Source organism: Bipolaris zeicola, assembly GCF_000523435.1.
Source record: "Bipolaris zeicola 26-R-13 unplaced genomic scaffold scaffold_348, whole genome shotgun sequence".
Taxonomy (NCBI): domain Eukaryota; kingdom Fungi; phylum Ascomycota; class Dothideomycetes; order Pleosporales; family Pleosporaceae; genus Bipolaris; species Bipolaris zeicola.
The window spans coordinates 1-19,238 of NW_006912397.1; the positions used below are offsets into that span (position 1 = coordinate 1).

At 48.4% G+C, this 19,238-nt stretch overlaps 2 protein-coding genes across 2 annotated transcripts; one reads left to right on the plus strand and one right to left on the minus strand.

Moving 5' to 3' along the window:
* Positions 1-693: 693 nt before the first annotated feature.
* COCCADRAFT_110934 (uncharacterized protein) lies at positions 694-2,556 on the minus strand (the record flags this gene model as incomplete). The annotated part of the gene is made up of 4 exons (XM_007719780.1): positions 694-1,329; positions 1,411-1,942; positions 2,017-2,217; positions 2,279-2,556. The coding sequence occupies 4 exons, from the start codon at positions 2,554-2,556 to the stop codon at positions 694-696; spliced, it is 1,647 nt and encodes a 548-aa protein (XP_007717970.1).
* Positions 2,557-3,252: 696 nt separating this feature from the next.
* Positions 3,253-18,888, plus strand: COCCADRAFT_30855 (uncharacterized protein; the record flags this gene model as incomplete). Its single annotated transcript, XM_007719781.1, has 1 exon — positions 3,253-18,888. The coding sequence occupies one exon, from the start codon at positions 3,253-3,255 to the stop codon at positions 18,886-18,888; it is 15,636 nt and encodes a 5,211-aa protein (XP_007717971.1).
* Between the last annotated feature and the right edge of the window lie 350 nt (positions 18,889-19,238).

Sequence of the window (19,238 nt, forward strand, 5' to 3'; positions counted from 1 at the left end):
TACGTGCAGAAGTTCAGCGCCAACGACAAAAGCAGAGTCAGCAGCGTCAATATATCGCTTCTGGTGGGGTACTCCAGGTGCAGCGGGCTCAGCAGCTTGCTGCAGAGGTAGAAAAGATGGTCATAGAGGCTAGCCAGAGCCAGGCTGGTGAGCGACGTCAGCGCGCGCCGCCAACGTGTACGAAGTGCCACACATAAGGGCATACTCGGACTTCATGTAGAGCTTAATAAATAATTATATTTCTAAATTTAATCAGATTTTATCGCGTTGTTGTAGCTCAATTGCATAAAATATCGCGTCAAGTTTGGTGGGGTGCGCAGCTTACTGATAGAACACGTTAATATGTTGTGATAAAGTAGTCACGTGACTAGAGTGTGGATATACATATTAGGATTTCTTTTCACAGTAGAGGGACACTTTCTTCAATCAAATCAATCAAATCAATCGCAGCGATTAGATTCCAGCTTTGTTCTACCAGCTCGATTGTGGTTCGCCCCTTGATCTTTTGAGCTCGATCTTGTATCTTGCCATAATATCCACTCAGTCCAACGCTAGGTTATTCTACTCATAGAGGTATGAAGATTTTAGTGTTCTACTTACGTTATCTACGAACTTGAAAATCTTGCTAGTTCAAACACCTGATTGCTTTTTCCAATAACCTGCTGTTCTTATATCTCGAAATACATTACTCCGCTATTTGTTCATCTTTTTTTGTCCTTTCACCGACGCCCAACTTAGAAAAGGCCAGCCAAGTACTGATGCACAACTCAAGACGATAGCTACCAAAAATGCGTCCTGTATCGCGCTATTAAATGTTTGAATGGCAACTCCAAATTCCGCTGGAGTTAGAGTACTCCGCAAGAACGCAAACCCACTCTGTAGAGTTTCCTTAGTCACTCCGGGTAGAACTTCAGTAAGAGCATTAATGCGATTAGTGAAGAGGTTTTGACATACGCAGAGCGTTATAACCCCACTCATTGAGTTCATTAGTAATACACTCGCAGATGCGTAGGTTACATCGGCAGGATCTAGTGCAGCCTGTGCACCAATGAATGCCTGTTGTACGCCGGCGCCAGAGCCAGCACCGTATATCAGCTGATATCCGATGATACGCGCCTGTGATTTGGTGGGTGTGAAGGTGTATAGTAGGCCTGATCCAACGGAGGCTAAGACTGTAGCTATTACGATAAAAGGTGCCAACCGTCCAGTAAATGAGATGGTAATCCCGGCGACAATGTTTACACCTATGATAGCTCCAACTATCGGGAGCATCTGAATACCGGCGCCGACCCGAGTCTCACCCTTTATAGCTTGGAACCACGTAGGCAACTATAGAAACGCAATCAGTAGGGTTCGAAATGATTGTGCCAAGTGGAGTGAATGAATGGGGTATAAAGAATACGCACTAACATAATACAAAGCTGCATACTGAACGCCCCCGAAACACAGACCATTAAACAGTGATAACAAAAAGCCCCTTTGTCTTAAAAGTCGTGTAGGGAAAAGCGCCTTTTCTCCTTTCCAGTACTGATGTCCACTGGCAGAGAGAAATAGAACCCCGAATACGACAAGTAGAGCGACTACACGACCATCACCCCATTTGTACTTTGTACCACCCCATTGCAACGCCAGCGAGAGGCAAACAAGGCTGCTGATGATCATTCCAGCTCCTATATAATCAAGATTACCGAGGATTTCAGAGTACGATCTTGGAACTCCAGAAGCTGAGTATGTGGACCTCGGCGGATGAAAAAAGAATAAAAGTATAGCACAGACAGCTGCGCCAATAGGTAGGTTGATCCAAAAGCACCAGCGCCAGCCAATGTTATCCGCTATGGCGCCCCCGATGATTGGGCCAATAATGAGCGCAACGCATTCTAGGGCTCCAATCATGCCAGTAAAAGCAGCTCGGTGATGTAATGGAACAATGAGAGCAACGATACTACGTCATAGCTTCCAGTTAGAATCGTCTATCCTAGAGGGTGGTGCAGTCTCGAGAGACTTTTGCACACTTACTTCAATGCGCCAGATAAAATCCCTCCAGCTCCTATTCCAGCAACCGCTCTACCCACAATAAAGGTAGGAGAATTCCGTGCCAAAGCACAGACTAGCGATCCAAGCTGGAGGACGATAAGGCAGGTAATAAAGAGCCATTTGGGCGAAAACTCATTGTAAAGCTTTCCAAAAAGGGGCTGCGTGGTTCCGCTCATGAGCAAACTAGGACGCAATTAGTATTTGAAAAACACAATGAAATCAGGTAGCTAAATCAAGAACTTACTATATTGCGCCATACCATGCCACGGCGTCTACTGAATGGAATTCCTGAGCGAGGGTTGGGGTGAGCACTGCAACAACGGTCGCATCGAGTGCACCCAAAAAGGCGGCGGCACCTAAGGACATAACAATGGAAAAGAGGCTGATGAGAGATATTTTCGGAAGCGAAGGCGTTGAATGTGGCGGTACAACGTTGGCATCGACGTCTTCGCGATCTTTCACAGGCTGTTTCTCAACACCGTCTTTCACATTGCTACTGGCTGAAACAATCTGCTCATCCATATCGTTCGAGCCGCAGCTAATTTCGGTCGATGCTATTGCTGTGCCTTAGCAGAAACGAACAATACGTTCGTGGTTAGGCCAAGTTCTTATGAAGTCGGATTTCGAGAGGATAGAGAAGTTAAATTACTAAAGATTCTAGCCGACGTGTGGGGATGTTCTGTAAACCGCTCCTTTCTAATAATCGCCGATTTATCATTGAAGAGATATTTTTGCTACCAGGAATACCCGATAGCGTCAAGAATCGCATGATCAGTTTGTATGACAGCTTTGTCATAAGACTAGCGTTATCTTGCATCCTGCAGACTTACGTGAGATTGTGTTCAAGTAGCGGATATGTTTCCAAATTGAGACTATGACAATCGCGCTTGCCCCACTTCTCTTCCTTAGTAATTCGAAAGCTTAGAGGCACAAGTATTGTATTCGTAAGAGAACGGCACAGTTGCGTGAGATGATCCAATCGTAATTTAGAATATCCACAAGATCAGTAGTCCAGGTTGTTTCCTCACTAGCAGTTAACTGTGATTGCTCTCCGTCGCTGCAAGATAACTGAAATTTCTGTTTTTTGCGTTTACTGTTTTATCGTCTGAGGATCTCTTTCGACTTATTTCCCGCAACACCACGCCAAGAAAAACAGTACAGGCTTCGCGATAAAAGCAAATCTGTGCGGTCACAGAAAGAAGCTGTGAAAAAGGAAACATGACAATGCCACACCATTCGTCAGGTCCTGCCAAGGACAGCCCTCTCTGCCGATTTCCCCCTTTCCCTGGAGGAAACCCCGTCTTTACCAATATTCGGCGCGAAAAAGTCAATTTCCAATTACCCCCTCCAGACCATGCTCTTCTCGCAGCCGCCTGGGCTGTTTTACTTCGATTGTATACTGGCCATGTCAAGACTTGCTTCGAATCTGCAACTTCCGACCAGGAAGCGAATTTGGTCACCTATGAAGCTCGCGATAGCGATACCTTGCAAACCATCGTACTTAGAGGTGCGTGTGTGAGTAGCACTGCAGAAGAAAAGGCCGGCCTCCGCGACCTTAACACAGCTGTGGTGCGCACGACTGTTAGCATCGACTCATGGACAGATGAAATGCTGCAAGACAAAATCGCCGCCTTGTTGCAGCCGGGAAAAGAGATTGTACTTTTTCAAACACCTTCAGGATGCGTTCTTGTGTACATGCAGAGTTTCATGTCAGCAATGGAAGTCAAGAACGTATCCTCCACCCTCACCTACATAATGTCCAGCGATCCAGACAAAACCGCCATCCGGAATTTAAGCATTAGTCCAAGGGATCTTGCCCAGATCATGCGCTGGAATGATAGAAAGTTGAAATCAGAACGCACGAATCTTGTCTATGATTTATTCTCTGCAAGAGCCCACGAGCAAGATGCCAACATGGCGATCGATGCATGGGACGGTCGGATGTCCTACACAGAGTTGGAAAGGGTCTCCAGTACCTGGGCACGACAACTACAAAAGCAAGGAATCTCCCAAGGCTCCTGGGTCCTTTTCTGTTTTGAGAAGTCTCGCCTGGCAGTTGTTTCTATGATCGCAATCTTGAAAGCGGGCGGCGTGTGTGTCCCTATAGACCCAAGGTACCCCGTAGAGCGGATCCGTGACATAATTAGGACTACAAATGCGACGATTGCTCTTGTAGGAGCGGGAAAGACTGCTGCTCTTTTCAAGAGCGCCGATACCGCTGTCCAAACGATCGACATAACTAAAGATATCCCACATGGATTGTCGGATACGGTCGTACAATCGAACACAAAAATCGACGATCCTGCATTTGGTCTCTTTACCTCGGGCAGTACTGGCGTCCCTAAGTGTATCGTCGTCACACACTCCCAAATTTGTACGGCGGTACAGGCATACAAAGATCGGTTTGGGGTTACTTCTGAAACTCGAGTCCTTCAATTCTCGTCTTACACCTTCGATATTTCAATTGCGGATACCTTTACGGCTTTGTTCTATGGCGGTACTTTATGCATTCCATCGGAGGAGGATCGTATGAGTAACCTACAGGATTACATGGTGTCAGTTCGTCCCAACTGGGCCGTCTTGACGCCCACTGTCTCCCGATTTCTAGATCCAGGGGTGGTGAAAGACTTTATCTCGACACTGATTTTCACGGGCGAGGCTAGTAGGGAAGCCGACACTGTACCTTGGATAGAGGCTGGTGTGAACCTATACAACGTTTATGGGCCTGCTGAGAATACTCTGATTACTACGGCTACCAGAATTCGCAAAGGGAAGTCTTCCAATATTGGTTACGGGGTCAACACTCGTACTTGGGTGACTGATGTTTCTGGTGCATGTCTCGTTCCTGTCGGAAGCATAGGCGAACTTTTGATCGAGTCTGGCCATTTAGCAGACAAATATCTAAACAGGCCTGATAGAACCGAAGCCGCATTTTTGTCGGACCTGCCCTGGATACCCAACTATGAGGGAGATTCTGTACGCAGAGGTAGGAGGTTCTATCGTACTGGAGACCTTGTGCGCTATTGCGACGACGGTTCTCTTATCTGTGTTGGACGCTCCGATACGCAAATTAAATTGGCTGGACAACGTGTTGAGCTCGGTGATGTGGAGGCTCACCTCCAAAGCGACCCGACCACATCCCAGGCTGCTGTGGTTTTCCCCAGGTCAGGACCGCTCGAGGCCCGACTTATAGCATTGTTGGTGACGGGAAACAAAGACGGGACGCCTCACAATCAACAGAGTCTACCGAAACCAGCTTTTGCGCAATGCCCACCCGATCTAGTAAAGTATGCAACATCGAGCCTTCAACAAAGGCTACCGTCATACATGGTACCTTCAGTGTGGCTGGGTATCGATTTTCTTCCCATGTCAGTGTCAGGAAAACTCGACAGGGCGGTTCTTCAAGNCCAGCTGGAATCTCTGTCTCCTTCTGACTATGCTGAGATCCTTGGCACTACGGGCTTGGAGGTCGATCCAGGCGGTGCCGCTTCGTCCGTCGCCAGTGATAGCGATTTGCGCGATATGAACGACGATAGCTTGTTGTTAACCGCATGCAGTCGTGTGTTGAACTTACCTGCAGGTAAAATATCATACTCCCAGTCTTTCATTCATGCCGGCGGCGACTCTATCACTGCTATGCAAGTTTCTTCTTGGATGAAGAGGTTTACTGGAAAGAGGATTGGTGTAAAAGACTTGCTCGTGTCTCCTTCTATCAGCACTGCGGCATCTTGCATCAAGAGTGCGCAAGACGGATCTCGAAACTTCGTAGCCGTTCGGCCGGGCCAAAGAATCCCTGTATCACCAATTCAAAAGTTGTTCTTTCAAACAGCAGAGGCATCCAAATCCTGGAATCATTATCACCAGAGTTTTCTGTTCCGTATCGATCAGCCAATTAAGCCACAAACTATCGAAGATGCGATAAGCCTTGTCATGCAACGACATCCAATGCTTCAGGCACGATTTGAGAGGACAGAGGAAGGAGATTGGTATCAGTATATCCCAATAGATGTAGAGAGAAGGGCATCTGTAGAGGTGATCGGATCACTGAGTACCGATGATCGAGAGGCTGCCATGCTTCGAGCTAGGCAGTCTATCGATTTGACAGAAGGACCGCTAATACGTTGTCAGCTCTTCAATAACAATGTCGATGAGGCGAGCAGATTGTTCTTTGTTGTCATTCATCACGCAGTAGTCGATCTTGTGTCCTGGCGAATCATCATGGAGGAACTGGAGGCACATCTTGCCACAGATTCAACACCAGACAGGGGTGAGGCATACCAGGAGTCAGTTCCCTTTTTGGCATGGTGCCAGGTCCAAGCAGAGGCGGTGAAAGATATCCCGGTCGATCGAACGGTTCCGCTAATACCCAAAATACCCACGGCTGACTTTGGGTATTGGGGGTTGAAGCATGATGAGAACGTATATGGTAATACCGTGGAGCGAAAAATCCCACTTGGCCATTCAATTACGGAGGACTTGCTCTACAAGTGCCATGACTCACTTCACACTAAAACAATTGACGTATTACTCGCTGCTGTTCTAGTATCTTTCAGGAGATCCTTTCTAGATAGACCAGTTCCTGCAGTCTTTAATGAGGGTCATGGAAGAGAGCCGGGGGGCGAAGACGCCGTCGATCTCTCTCGCACCGTTGGCTGGTTCACAACGATATCGCCTGTTTACGTCCCTGAAGTGAGTCCAGGAGACATACTTGACGTGGTAAGGCGGGTTAAGGACTACCGCTGGGCAACTCCAAACAACGGGTTTGACTATTTCTCAACCAAGTATCTCACTCAAAGTGGTATTAAGCTTTTCGAGGATCATCTGCCAGCTGAAATTCTTTTCAATTATGAGGGCAGATATCAGGCAATGGAAAGTGAGCAAACAGTCCTAAAGCCGGAGTCTTGGCATGCTGGAGAGGCATCCAAAGACCAAGACCCAGGCCTAAGGAGGTTTTGTTTGTTTGAAATCTCCACAGCAGTCCTTCCAGATGGTCAGTTGCACCTCACATGCTCCTGGAACAAAAATATGCGTCATCAAGGTCGAATCCGTCTATGGTTAGACACCTTACTTCCTGCAGCCATTGGGGAGATTGTGTCCAGCCTTGCGCTTGCGAGTCCGCAATTGACGCTTTCTGATGTAGAGTTGCTACGACTCTACGACTATTCTTCTCTTGATATCTTGAAGAAATCCATACTGTCTATCCCTGCGGTACAGACTCTTGACGACCTAGAAGGAGTTTATCCAGGGTCTCCCATGCAGGATGCCCTTTTTCTGAGCCAGTCCAAGTCTCAGGATGGTGCATATGAGGTGGATTTCACATGGCGAGTAGCTACTTCTCTCCAGAACTCCCAACCAGCAGTTGACATCGGCTGCCTTGTCGAAGCATGGAAGGACACTGTTGCACTCCACGCGGCTCTGCGAACCGTGATTCTCGAGTCCAGCTTGCCTGCTACTGGAATCCTCCACCAAGTTGTCCTGAGGTCCCATGACCCAGATATAGTCATCTTGGATGTGAGGGACGTCACCGCCGCTATCACAATACTTGATAGCTACCCGCCACCGACAGAAGAGGGCATAGCCTTGATCAAGAGACCCCCACATAGGCTATTGATCTGCACCACAATTGAAGGGAGCGTTCTTATCAAGTTTCAGGTCAACCATCTTGTTTTTGACGGCATGTCAACGGACAAGATTATCCAGGATCTATCGAAGGCATATACGTGCAGACATTCAAACAAGCTGCCAGACCATAGTGAATCGAAACTTCATGATGGCACGTACGGAAACCGTCCAACAAAGCCGCCTCTTGCCGAATTTATCCGGTATATTCGAGATCCACAACGAAAACAAGACAGCATTAACTATTGGAAAAACGCTTTGAGAGGTGCGACAACTTGCAGTTTCCCCCCTCTTTTTGACCAAATCACATCGGAGAAAGCTATGCCACGTCAGTCTTGGGCTTCAGTCCCCATCCCGCTTTGTGTGGATTCGAAGGAGCTCTCAAAAACGCTTGCAAATCTTGGTATCACCATGTCAACCATGTTTCAGACAGTATGGGCCATTGTATTACGTATTTACAGTCAGAATGGACAAAGCGTCTTTGGATACCTCACCTCGGGTCGGGATGCTCCTGTGGATGGCATTGACAGCGCCGTGGGCAATTTCATCGCTATGCTGGTATGCTTCTTTGACTTTGACGACGATGGAGTTCATACCGTTGCGGATATGGCCCGTAAGATTCATAATGCTTCGGCCAATTCGATTAGTCATCAAGCCTGTTCACTCGCCGAGATCCAGGATGCTTTGGGCCTGTCAACTGCTACGCCTCTATTCAACACAGCCTTTACTTATCTGCCAAAACGCCCTACCAATGTCAAGGCTGGAGAACCAGAACATCATCTTTGTTTTGAAGAACTTTCGATGAGCGATCCTACCGAGTTTGATTTGACATTGTTCGTTGAGCCCACACAAGAGAGTAACGAAGTATCTGCACACTTGGACTTCAAACTCTCTTATATTAGTCAGGCCTATGCGACCAGTATTGCTTCAACAGTTGCGCATATATTGTCAGAGCTAGTACACGATCCATACAGAGCCTTAAACACACTTCCGATCGTTAGTGAGCATGACACTGCGATTATTCGGAGTTGGAACGATCACCTCTTCCCACCGGCTACGGAATGTATTCATGAAACCTTTTCCAGGAAAGTTGTGGAACATCCTCAACGAGAGGCTATTTGCAGTTGGGATGGATCCTTGACGTATGCAGAATTATCTGACTTGTCACAACGCTTGTCTATCCATCTGGTTTCTCTCGGAATTAAGGTTGGCACCAAAATACCTATTTGCTTCGAGAAGTCCATGTGGACAATTGTTACTATTCTAGCTGTTGTTCAAGCTGGAGGTGTCTTTGTTCTGTTGGAGCCCGGCCACCCAGAATCTCGACTCTCGGGAATCATTAAACAGGTACAGGCAGAGCTATTGCTGTGTTCACCCGCTACCAGCCGCATGGGGGCCTTGCAGAATATATCTACCCAGATGGGGACGGAGTTCAAGATTGTTGAACTTGAGCCGGAATTCATCCGAAGCCTTCCACTTCCACCTAAGCCGAACCACCAACCTATGGTGGGCCTCAATGACGATCTATATGTCGTTTTCACCTCTGGGTCGACTGGAGTTCCAAAAGGGGCGGTTGCAACCCATCAAGCATATGCTACTGGTATTTATGAGCATGCAGTGGCATGTGGTATGACTTCATTAGGCGCCCCACCCCGGTCGCTTCAGTTTGCATCTTACAGCTTCGATGCTTCCATCGGAGATATTTTCACAACACTTGCTGTAGGTGGTTGCCTTTGTATACCTCGGGAGGAAGACAGAAACCCAGCTGGCATTACTACATTCATAAATCGCTATGGTGTAACCTGGGCCGGCATAACCCCTTCACTCGCATTGCACCTCGACCCTGATGCGGTTCCGACATTGAAGGCTCTTTGCGTGGCTGGAGAGCCACTTTCCATGTCTGTTGTCACAGTTTGGAGTAAGCGCCTTAACCTCATCAACATGTATGGACCGACCGAAGCCACAGTGGCTTGCATAGCCAACCAGGTAACGTGTACCACTACCACAGTTAGTGATATTGGACGAGGATATAGAGCTACAACGTGGGTTGTTCAACCTGACAACCATAATTCCTTAGTACCAATCGGTGCTGTTGGTGAGCTGATCATTGAGGGGAGCATTCTTTGTCGTGGCTATCTCAACGATCCTGAAAGAACCGCTGAAGTGTTCATTCGGAGCCCGTCATGGCTCCATGATTTGCGACCAAACAGCACACTTTACAAGACGGGAGATTTGGTCCGGTACAGCGCTGACGGGAAGATAATTTTTATAGGCCGCAAGGATACTCAGGTCAAGATGAATGGGCAACGTTTCGAACTTGGGGAGGTAGAGCACGCACTTCAGCTGCAGCTGGATCCATCCGATGGCCCCATAATTGTGGATCTTCTCAAGAGAACTCAGTCAGGAGAGCCCGATCTGCTCATCGCATTCTTGTTCGTTGGACGCGCCAACACTGGAACCGGCAATAGCGATGAAATTTTCATTGCAACGAGCACTTCTTCATTATCTGAGTTCTCAACTGTGATAAAAAAGCTACAAGACGCCCAGCGCGCAATGGAGGTATTACCTCTCTTTATGGTCCCACAGGCATATATCCCAATTGAAGGAGGCATTCCTTTGACGGCGGCTGGGAAGATAGATCGCCGCATGCTCCGTAAGCTTTGTGAGCCGTTCAATCGAAATGATCTTATCAGCTTCACATCAAAGGCCTTGAGCACTTCTGTGAAAGATGCAGAAACAACAGATACTGTTGAGGACCGTCTTGCCAGAATATGGGAAAAGGTGCTTGGAGTGAAGGGGGTGGGGAGAGAGAGTGACTTCTTCAGTTCCGGTGGAAACTCTATGGCTGCTATTGCCCTGAGGGCTGAAGCTCAAAGATCGGGGTTTACTCTGTTTGTCGCCGATATATTCACGAATCCGCGCCTCGCTGATATGGCGAAACTCTTCTCCCATGGTCAATCAGTCTCACCCTCTTCGTCTACATTGAGGACAAAAGTTCCCATATCTAGTCTTCAAAAAAGGTCAAGTGGTTTGCAAACAGCAGCGCCAGTGTCCAACGGTTCACCAGTTCGCAGATGCCAGAAGGAGAACATTATTGATTGCCCCGTAGCCTTTGAGTACGAAGAAGGGCCTAGCGATACTCAACTGAAGGAGGCCTCTCGTATATGCGGTATCTCTTCCAGGAGCATTGAAGATGTGTTCCCCTGCACACCCATGCAGGAAGCGTTAGTGGCGCTATCGTTAATCCCTGGGGCCCAAGCGTCGTATGCACTCCATGCTGCATTCGAACTACGCCCTGGCCTCGACAGGAATCGCTTCCGATCCGCTTGGGAATCTACAGTAAAGGCACAACCAATACTTCGCAGCAGAATCATATCAGGTTCTAATGGTAGCTCGGTGGTTGTAACAAGCGCTACGGATAGTATTCCTCAATTGGACGTTTCCGGGCTGGACACGTTCCTCGAGCAGCAGCTTCAGGTGGGTTTTGCGCCCGGTGCCCCACTTTTTCGTCTTGCCTTTGTGTATAGCAAGGCGGATGATTGCGACTATTTCGTCATCAGTGCTCATCATGCCATTTACGACGGATGGTCGTTGAACCTGATCTGGAGCCAGGTTCTTGCATTATACACCAATGGTGAACTGCCTCCTCCAGGCCCCTCTTTCAAACATTTCGCGAGAAATCTCAACCTGGTTCAGTCAAAGTTGGACTCGGAGGATTTCTGGCGCAAGCTGCTTGTGAAGCCTGACCAGGAAAGCTTCAGGTTTCCAGACGTGCCTGTGGGCCACAAACCAGCAACCAGGTGTACTACGAATTTCCATTTTCCTTTTAGTATGCAGTCTAAGATTGGCACCACTGCTAATACCTGTATAAATGCTGCATGGGCAATTACTTTGGCCCAATACTCTTCCAATAAGACAGTAAATTTTGGTGTTACCCTTTGGGGAAGGGACTTCCCCATGATAGACATCGAGCATATGACAGGCCCGACTATTGTCACCGTACCGCGCCAGGTTAACGTTATCCCTGAATCCAGCGTTGCGGAGTTCCTCCAGGATCTGCAGAAATCTCTGGCCGTGGTATTGCCACATCAGCATTTAGGACTCCACCGAATCCAGGCTCTTGGACCTATAGCTAGGCAGGCCTGTGACTTTTCTACACTACTTGTTGTAAACCATGGCTCCTCCATCTCTTGGTCAGAGCTGGAGGCTGCAGATATTGTTCCGGTACCACTACGCTCATCGGATCTCTACGCGTACCCTATGGTCGTAGAAGTGGAAAACGCTAGCAGTGATACTCTTGATATCAGGGTACATTCGGATCCCGATTGTATTGAAGTTCAGCTCCTGGAAAGATTGATGGAACAATTTGGCCACAATTTGCAAACCCTGTGTCGAGCAGCCTCTTTTGATCCGGGCAAGAGAATAGCTGAGCTGATGGACGACACAGCCACTACCCATCTCCGTACCCTCTTCAGCTGGAATAGCCGAGTCAAGGATTCACCCGATGTTGCGGCCATTGCAGTGCACAAACTATTGGAAGAGACGGCACAAAGTCAACCAGCCGAGTCAGCAATAGTTGCCCATGATGGGCAGTTGTCTTATATGCAAATGGATCGTTGCGCGGATGTACTGGCCCGTCAGATCAGAAAGACTAATATGATATCAGCTCAGAGCCCCTTTGTTTGCATTCACCTTCTCAGATCAGCAACTGCAGTTGTATCTATGCTCGCAGTTCTGAAAGCTGGCGGTGCCTTTATGCCTGTCGACATTTCGCAGCCTAGATCCCGATTACAAAACCTCATTGAGGAGTCGGGTGCCAAACTAGTTCTCACTTTACCTGAGAGTGCCAATGCCCTGGCGACTTTGAGCGGATTGACAAAGGTTATCCCGGTCTCGCTCTCGGAATTAGTCCAGCAGATAACCGACAACACGACGAAAAAGGATGAGTACTGCAAGAGCGGAGACACTGATCCGTCCAGCCCAGCTTACCTGTTGTACACCTCGGGCACGTCAGGCAAGCCTAAAGGTGTTGTCATGGAGCATAGAGCTTGGTCGCTAGGTTTGACCTGCCATGCCGAATACATGGGATTTAATTCATGTACCCGTATTCTACAATTCAGCAGCCTAATGTTTGATCTCAGCATCCTTGAAATATGGGCAGTACTCTATGCGGGAGGCTGCTTGTTTATTCCTTCGGATAAAGAAAGGGTCAACAATCTCCAAGACTTCACAAGGATAAATGATATCAACACGGTCTTCTTGACGCCAAGTATAGGCAAATTACTCAATCCAAAGGACCTCCCCAATATCTCGTTTGCAGGCTTCATTGGAGAACCCATGACCCGATCTCTTATCGATGCCTGGACGCTGCCGGGCCGGCGTCTGGTGAACAGTTACGGGCCGACAGAAGCGTGTGTGCTGGTTACAGCCCGGGAAATTTCACCAACCGCACCACATGATAAGCCTAGCTCGAACATCGGCCATGCCCTGGGTGCGAATATATGGGTTGTAGAGCCACAGCGGACAGCGTTGGTTCCGATAGGCGCAGTTGGTGAGCTTTGCATTGAGGCTCCATCACTGGCTCGGTGTTATTTAGCCAATCCAGAGCGGACAGAATACTCCTTTCCCAGTACCGTACTGGATAACTGGCAAACGAAGAAAGGGACCCGCGTGTATCGAACAGGAGACCTGGTTCGCTATGCGTCTGATGGCACGCTGGATTTCTTGGGACGGAAAGATGGTCAGATCAAACTAAGGGGTCAGCGTATAGAGCTGGGAGAGATTGAGCACCATATTCGGCGACTTATGTCAGACGATCCTCGATTCCATGAAGCCTCTGTTCAGCTCTACAACCCTGCAACAGATCCCGACCGCGATGCAACCGTTGATGTCCAAATGCGCGAACCTTATCTCGCCGGCCTTCTTGTATTGGACTTGGTTTTCACTGATGAGGTCATGGGGATTCCATGCACGTCCTTAACATCGGCGAATACTAGCGAGAATCTACAGACTCTGGTGACCGAATTGAAGAAAAGCCTCCGTGGTGTGCTTCCGCACTACATGGTCCCCTTGCATTTTGTTGCGGTCAGTAGGCTCCCTACTGGTTCCTCGGGGAAATTAGACCACGCGTTTGTTCGAGCATGCCTTCGTGAGCTCACTGCTCCTTTAGACGGCAATTTTCCAAAAGTTGAACAAGTCTTAACGACCAATGAGTCCGTGCTTCGTCAATGGTGGGGCACAGTTCTGGCTATGGATCCACATTCCATTCAACGGGGTGACGACTTCTTTTCTCTGGGAGGTAGTTCAATCTCTGCTATGAGACTCGTCGGGCTTGCTCGCTCGTCAGGGCACAAGCTGCAGCATGAAGATATTTTCATGTGTCCCAGGCTTGCAGATATGGCAGGCCAAATTTCCTTTGTTCAGGAGGCCAGTGTTAGCCCGACGACTAGCCCCACCATCAAGTTTGATCTTTTGGACGACTGCGAAGTTGATGAAGTCATTGACCACATCCTTCCACAACTTGACATGAACAAAGAACTTATCGAAGACGTGTATCCCTGCACTCCGCTTCAAGAATCTTTAATGGCTGCTACAGCACGACATGGCGAGGCTTATACGATGATACAATCGATCACGGTCCTTGCGTCGCAACTAGCCCAGCTCAAAAAAGCTATGGATGTCGTTTTTCGGGACTTCGAGGTACTCAGAACAAGGATCGCTTTGGGCCCGAGCCAACAGGCCCTCCAAGTTGTTGTTAAGCATGAGGAACTATCTTGGGAAAGTTTTCCTAGTATCCAATCATTCAAGGATCACTTTTACCGCTCTCTTGGCTACGGTAAGCCACTAGCTCGATTAGCTGTAATTACGCAAGCGCTGGACACAAAGCAACCCATCTCCCACGGTACAAGAGAAGCTAGAACTAAAAACAGCCAAGATACAGTGATGGTTGTCGTAGGTGCACACCACAGCATCTATGATGCCCACGTCTTGTCTATGATATGGCGTAGGCTCTACCGAGAATTCATAGGGAGCCAGGCAGATGGCATACTCGAGGCTGAAACAAGCCGTTCTGAGGGAGTTGTTCCCTTCAAGTCATACGTTGAGAAGTTGCTTCGAGGAAAGGATAACGATGAATCGCTTCTTTTCTGGAAAGAAAAACTGCGCGGGGTGTCTTCATCCCAATTTCCGCCCGCCTCCTGGCCCCGTGTGCTAGAACATCAGCCCTCAGCCACCCAAACGCTCATAACCAAAGTGTCTCTTCCCACTAGTAGCCGGAAGAAACTAGGAGCTACGGTGGCTACAGTAGCGTACGCGGCATGGGCTCTCACTATCGCTCACTATACCGCGGATCCTGATGTAGTCTTTGGAGCGACGTTATCAGGTCGTGAGACCATGGCGGGTAGCATAAGCCATCCCGAGTCTATTGCCGGGCCAACAATCATCACCGTACCTTTACGCATCATTATCGACTTCCAAACAGTGGTGTCCGATTTCTTGAGTACCCTTCAAAAAGACATAGTACGTGCCGCTTACTTCGGTCAGATGATGGGGCTTAACTCAATTGCCCATATCGATAATGACTGCAGAGATGCGTGTGGATTCAAAAGCATCATTGTGGTTCAGGTACCAGATGAGGGTGAAAACCACGATGGTAGAGCTGCAAATCCGTTCCAGATGTCTCTCGAGTCCATAGGCCATTTTCCAGCACCTCTTGTTGTTGAAGTGGAGCAATCGGAAAGTACAGATGTACTCATCAGAATGGCTTACGATCCTGTACTAGTTCCTGAGAAGCTGGCTCACTTCATATCAGACACGTTCACGACTACTATGAGCAACCTTTCCGCGGCCAATCCAAAAGCTAAAGTAGAATCTATCCCAGCTCTTTCCGAGGCTCACCTAGCTGAACTAGATGTGACCTGCCCTGAATGGATTCTTGGGAAGGCAAAAGATGAAAAAATAAGGACTGAGTCTCATCAGTGCCTCCAGGATCTCGTTTGCCGGAGGGCCCAACAGTCTCCTAACAGTCAAGCCATAGATTCATGGGATGGCTCAATCTCTTACCACGAGTTAGATGGGCTATCATCCATACTTGCCGAACACCTTTCTCAGCTTGGCGTTAGACCCGAAGCCCCTGTCTGCTTACTATTTGAGAAATCGAAATGGGCAGTCGTAGCCATGATAGGCATTATCAAGGCTGGAGGCTGCTTCGTCCCACTCGACCCGTCTTATCCCCATGAAAGACTTGAACACATCATTAGTGAGACAGGGTCATCGGTCATTGTTACTTCTGCTGCTTATTCGAAACTCTGCTTGTCGTTGTCGGTGCGTGGCATCGTCTGTGATGGATCTGTGTTCTCTTCTACAAAGAAACCCCTCCCATCAACAGCTGATTCTCCTCCTTCCTTCTCCGTCCGACCTAACCAGGCGGCATACATTTTATTTACTTCTGGTAGTACCGGCAAGCCGAAGGGAGTTGTGATGGAGCATCACTCAGTCTGCTCGGCCCTCATCGCACTTGGCAAACGTATGGGCCTTGGTCCACAATCTCGAGTGTTGCAGTTCAACTCGTACTGGTTCGATGTCATGCTCCTTGATATTTTCGGTACGCTTGTATATGGAGGTTGTCTCTGTATCCCCAAAGAAGAGCAAAGAATGAGCAATTTGTCTGGTTGGGTACAGAAGTTTAAGGTCAACACTATGTTGCTGTCAACTTCTGTATCTAGGCTTATGCAGCCGGCTGACACACCATCTTTGGAAACGCTATGTCTCACTGGAGAAGCCGTGTTGCAGAGTGACGTGGATCGATGGGCACCCAAACTACACCTGATTGCAGGATACGGACCTACTGAAACATGTATAATGTCGGTCTCCGGGGAACTAACACCTTCTTCCCCAGCAAATCTCATTGGAAAACCAGTCTCTTGCCAGGCATGGGTAATCAACCCATTGAAAGAGACAGAACTGGCACCCTATGGTGCGACCGGCGAGCTTTACATCCAAGGTCCCACTGTAGCGCGGGGTTATCTTCACGATGACGTGTTGACTAGTAAAGCATTCATCGTCGACCCGCAATGGCTGACGGGATACAAGACAAACGAAAACCAATGGTCACGTCGGGCTTACAAGACGGGTGATCTTGTGTTCTGGGGCCCCCAAAGCAATCTTTACTATGTCAGACGCAAGGACTCTTCTCAGGTCAAGATCCGTGGACAACGAGTTGAGCTAGCCGAGATAGAGGAGGTGATCCGTCAGCATATCCCTCCTGATGTTACCGTATGCGTAGACCTTTTATCCTCAGACGATCAAAACACAAGAATCATTCTAGGTGCAGTGCTCGGCATTGGAGACAGAGCCCTTGGCGGACCAGAGGATCTCGAGGTGATCGGTTACATGGATGACTTGAAAAGCCATATCATACCTGCCCTTGAAGCATCTTTACCGCATCATATGATTCCAGAAGCGTATGTGCCTTTTGTTCAACTACCAACCCTAGGCTCGGGAAAGCTGGACCGTAAGACAGTGCGTAGGGTCGCAGGTCCGCTTGCGTTTTCCTTGCCGCAAGCGTCTGCAAGGCATCCTAACCAGCCAACGCTAACGCATACACAAAAACTACTGAGGCAACTGTGGTGTAAGATTCTCCCCCAGCTAGATGAATCAGCTGTCAACAAACAAGACAATTTCCTAGGAATCGGAGGTGATTCTATCGCAGCTATAAAATTAGTTGCACTTCTCAGACAACATGGGATTTCGTTGGCTGTAGCGGAAATATTCACTCGCCCTACCTTAGAAGCAATGTCTTCCTTGATAGATGAGCATAATTTTGTTGTTTCTCATGCGGGCATACTAAGCGATGTTACGCGCAATACGAGTGGCGTAATGAGGCAGACAACAAATCTCATCGCCGGTCGGCATTCCATGGCCGTGGAAAAGTCTCGAGAATGTGACAACTCCACTCTTCCATGCACTGAATATCAGCAGATGTTCCTTGCTGGCACTGAGGCTTTTACTGGGGCACACTCAGCACAATTTATTTTCCGCTTGCCCGAAAAGATTGACCTGGACCGACTTCAAGCCGCCTTTGATCACTGCGCCGATTGGTATCCAAACCTTAGAACACAAATCCACAAAGATGCTGATACTGGGAGGTTATTGCATGATATCTCACCTATAGGTGTGAAGGTTCCGTGGAGCTGTCATTACAGTGATGATCTTAACACTGTGCTTTCTCATGACAAGAAGTTTCCGCCTGGTTTAGATGGCCCCCTGCATAGGGTGACGATCATGAGACACCGCGACCCCACGGAAAGCATGCTTGTATGGACCCTCAATCACGCTGCATATGATGCATGGAGCCTCAGGATGATGCTAGAACACATAACGGAAGCATATGCAAACCCTGACTACGAGCCATCCTATTCTCTCGGATGGACTGCATTTGTCTTGCATACCGAGAACACGAAGGAAGCATCCCGATCATTCTGGTCGTCTTATCTTTCTGATGTCAAACCAGCAAGGCTGATGTTCAATTACAACCTTGTATCTAATCCCCGACAGGATAGACTTTACGAGGCGAGAATAAACATTCCGAAGCGAGTGCTATCGCAAGCTACAGCCGCAACGGTTCTTCTTGCAGGTCTTACGCTCTTAGTTGCTCGGGTGTGTGACACTCGAGATGTCATTCTCGCACACCTATTAACTGGCAGGACGCTTCCTCTCGCTGGGATAGAGAACTGTCCCGGGCCAACCATTACAAAGGTGCCCTTGCGGATTCCCTTGATGGACCAGGATTTGGTTACCCTAGAATTGGATTCCGTTGCGAAGAAAATCACTGCTGAGCTGATGCGTGTCATGCCTCACGAACACTCCGGCCTATCTGCCATCCGAGAATTCATTCCCCAAGCAGAAGGCACTACAACGTCGAGTGGGAAGTTCCATGCAGGGTCTGTTCTGGGCCGCTTACCTTTAGACCTGGTGATTCATCCGAAGGGTGGCCTTGACCTGTTAGGCAAGCATGGCCTAGGTCTCCAGAACGAAGGCTTTCGTCTCGTTGCGCCACCCTCTGGTGGGCTTTCTATGGAGTGTGCTCTAGTAGATGATGACGACGATAAACGATCGGACACAATAAGCGTAGATGTCTCAGTTTTGTGGGATCAAAGAGCGGCAACCCAGGAGGATGTCATCGAACTAGTTCATTCTCTACAGGGTATATTTACAAAGAGGAACCTCGCAGCATGAATATGCCTTATGTACAAATGATGCATCTACAGTGTTTTTGTAACTACAGAATAAAAAATACTACCATCCGTGTTTCATTGAAAGACCACAAGCCTAACGTGTGTGCATAGCGAGTGACGCACCCCAACAAACTATCATGCTCTTTAACATTTAAACTATAATGTCTCAACCACCAAACTCTGAATGGCTACTAAAAGAAGAGAGGACTAATCCAGCCCTCTAAGTAATTAACAAACCCTAAAAACTAAGTGTGCAACGCGCTGCTATAGTCTATAGTGTACCCGGATTCGGATCATGCCCTGCCGAACATCATGACGCGTCTCAACACCACAATTTTGATGCGCAATAAC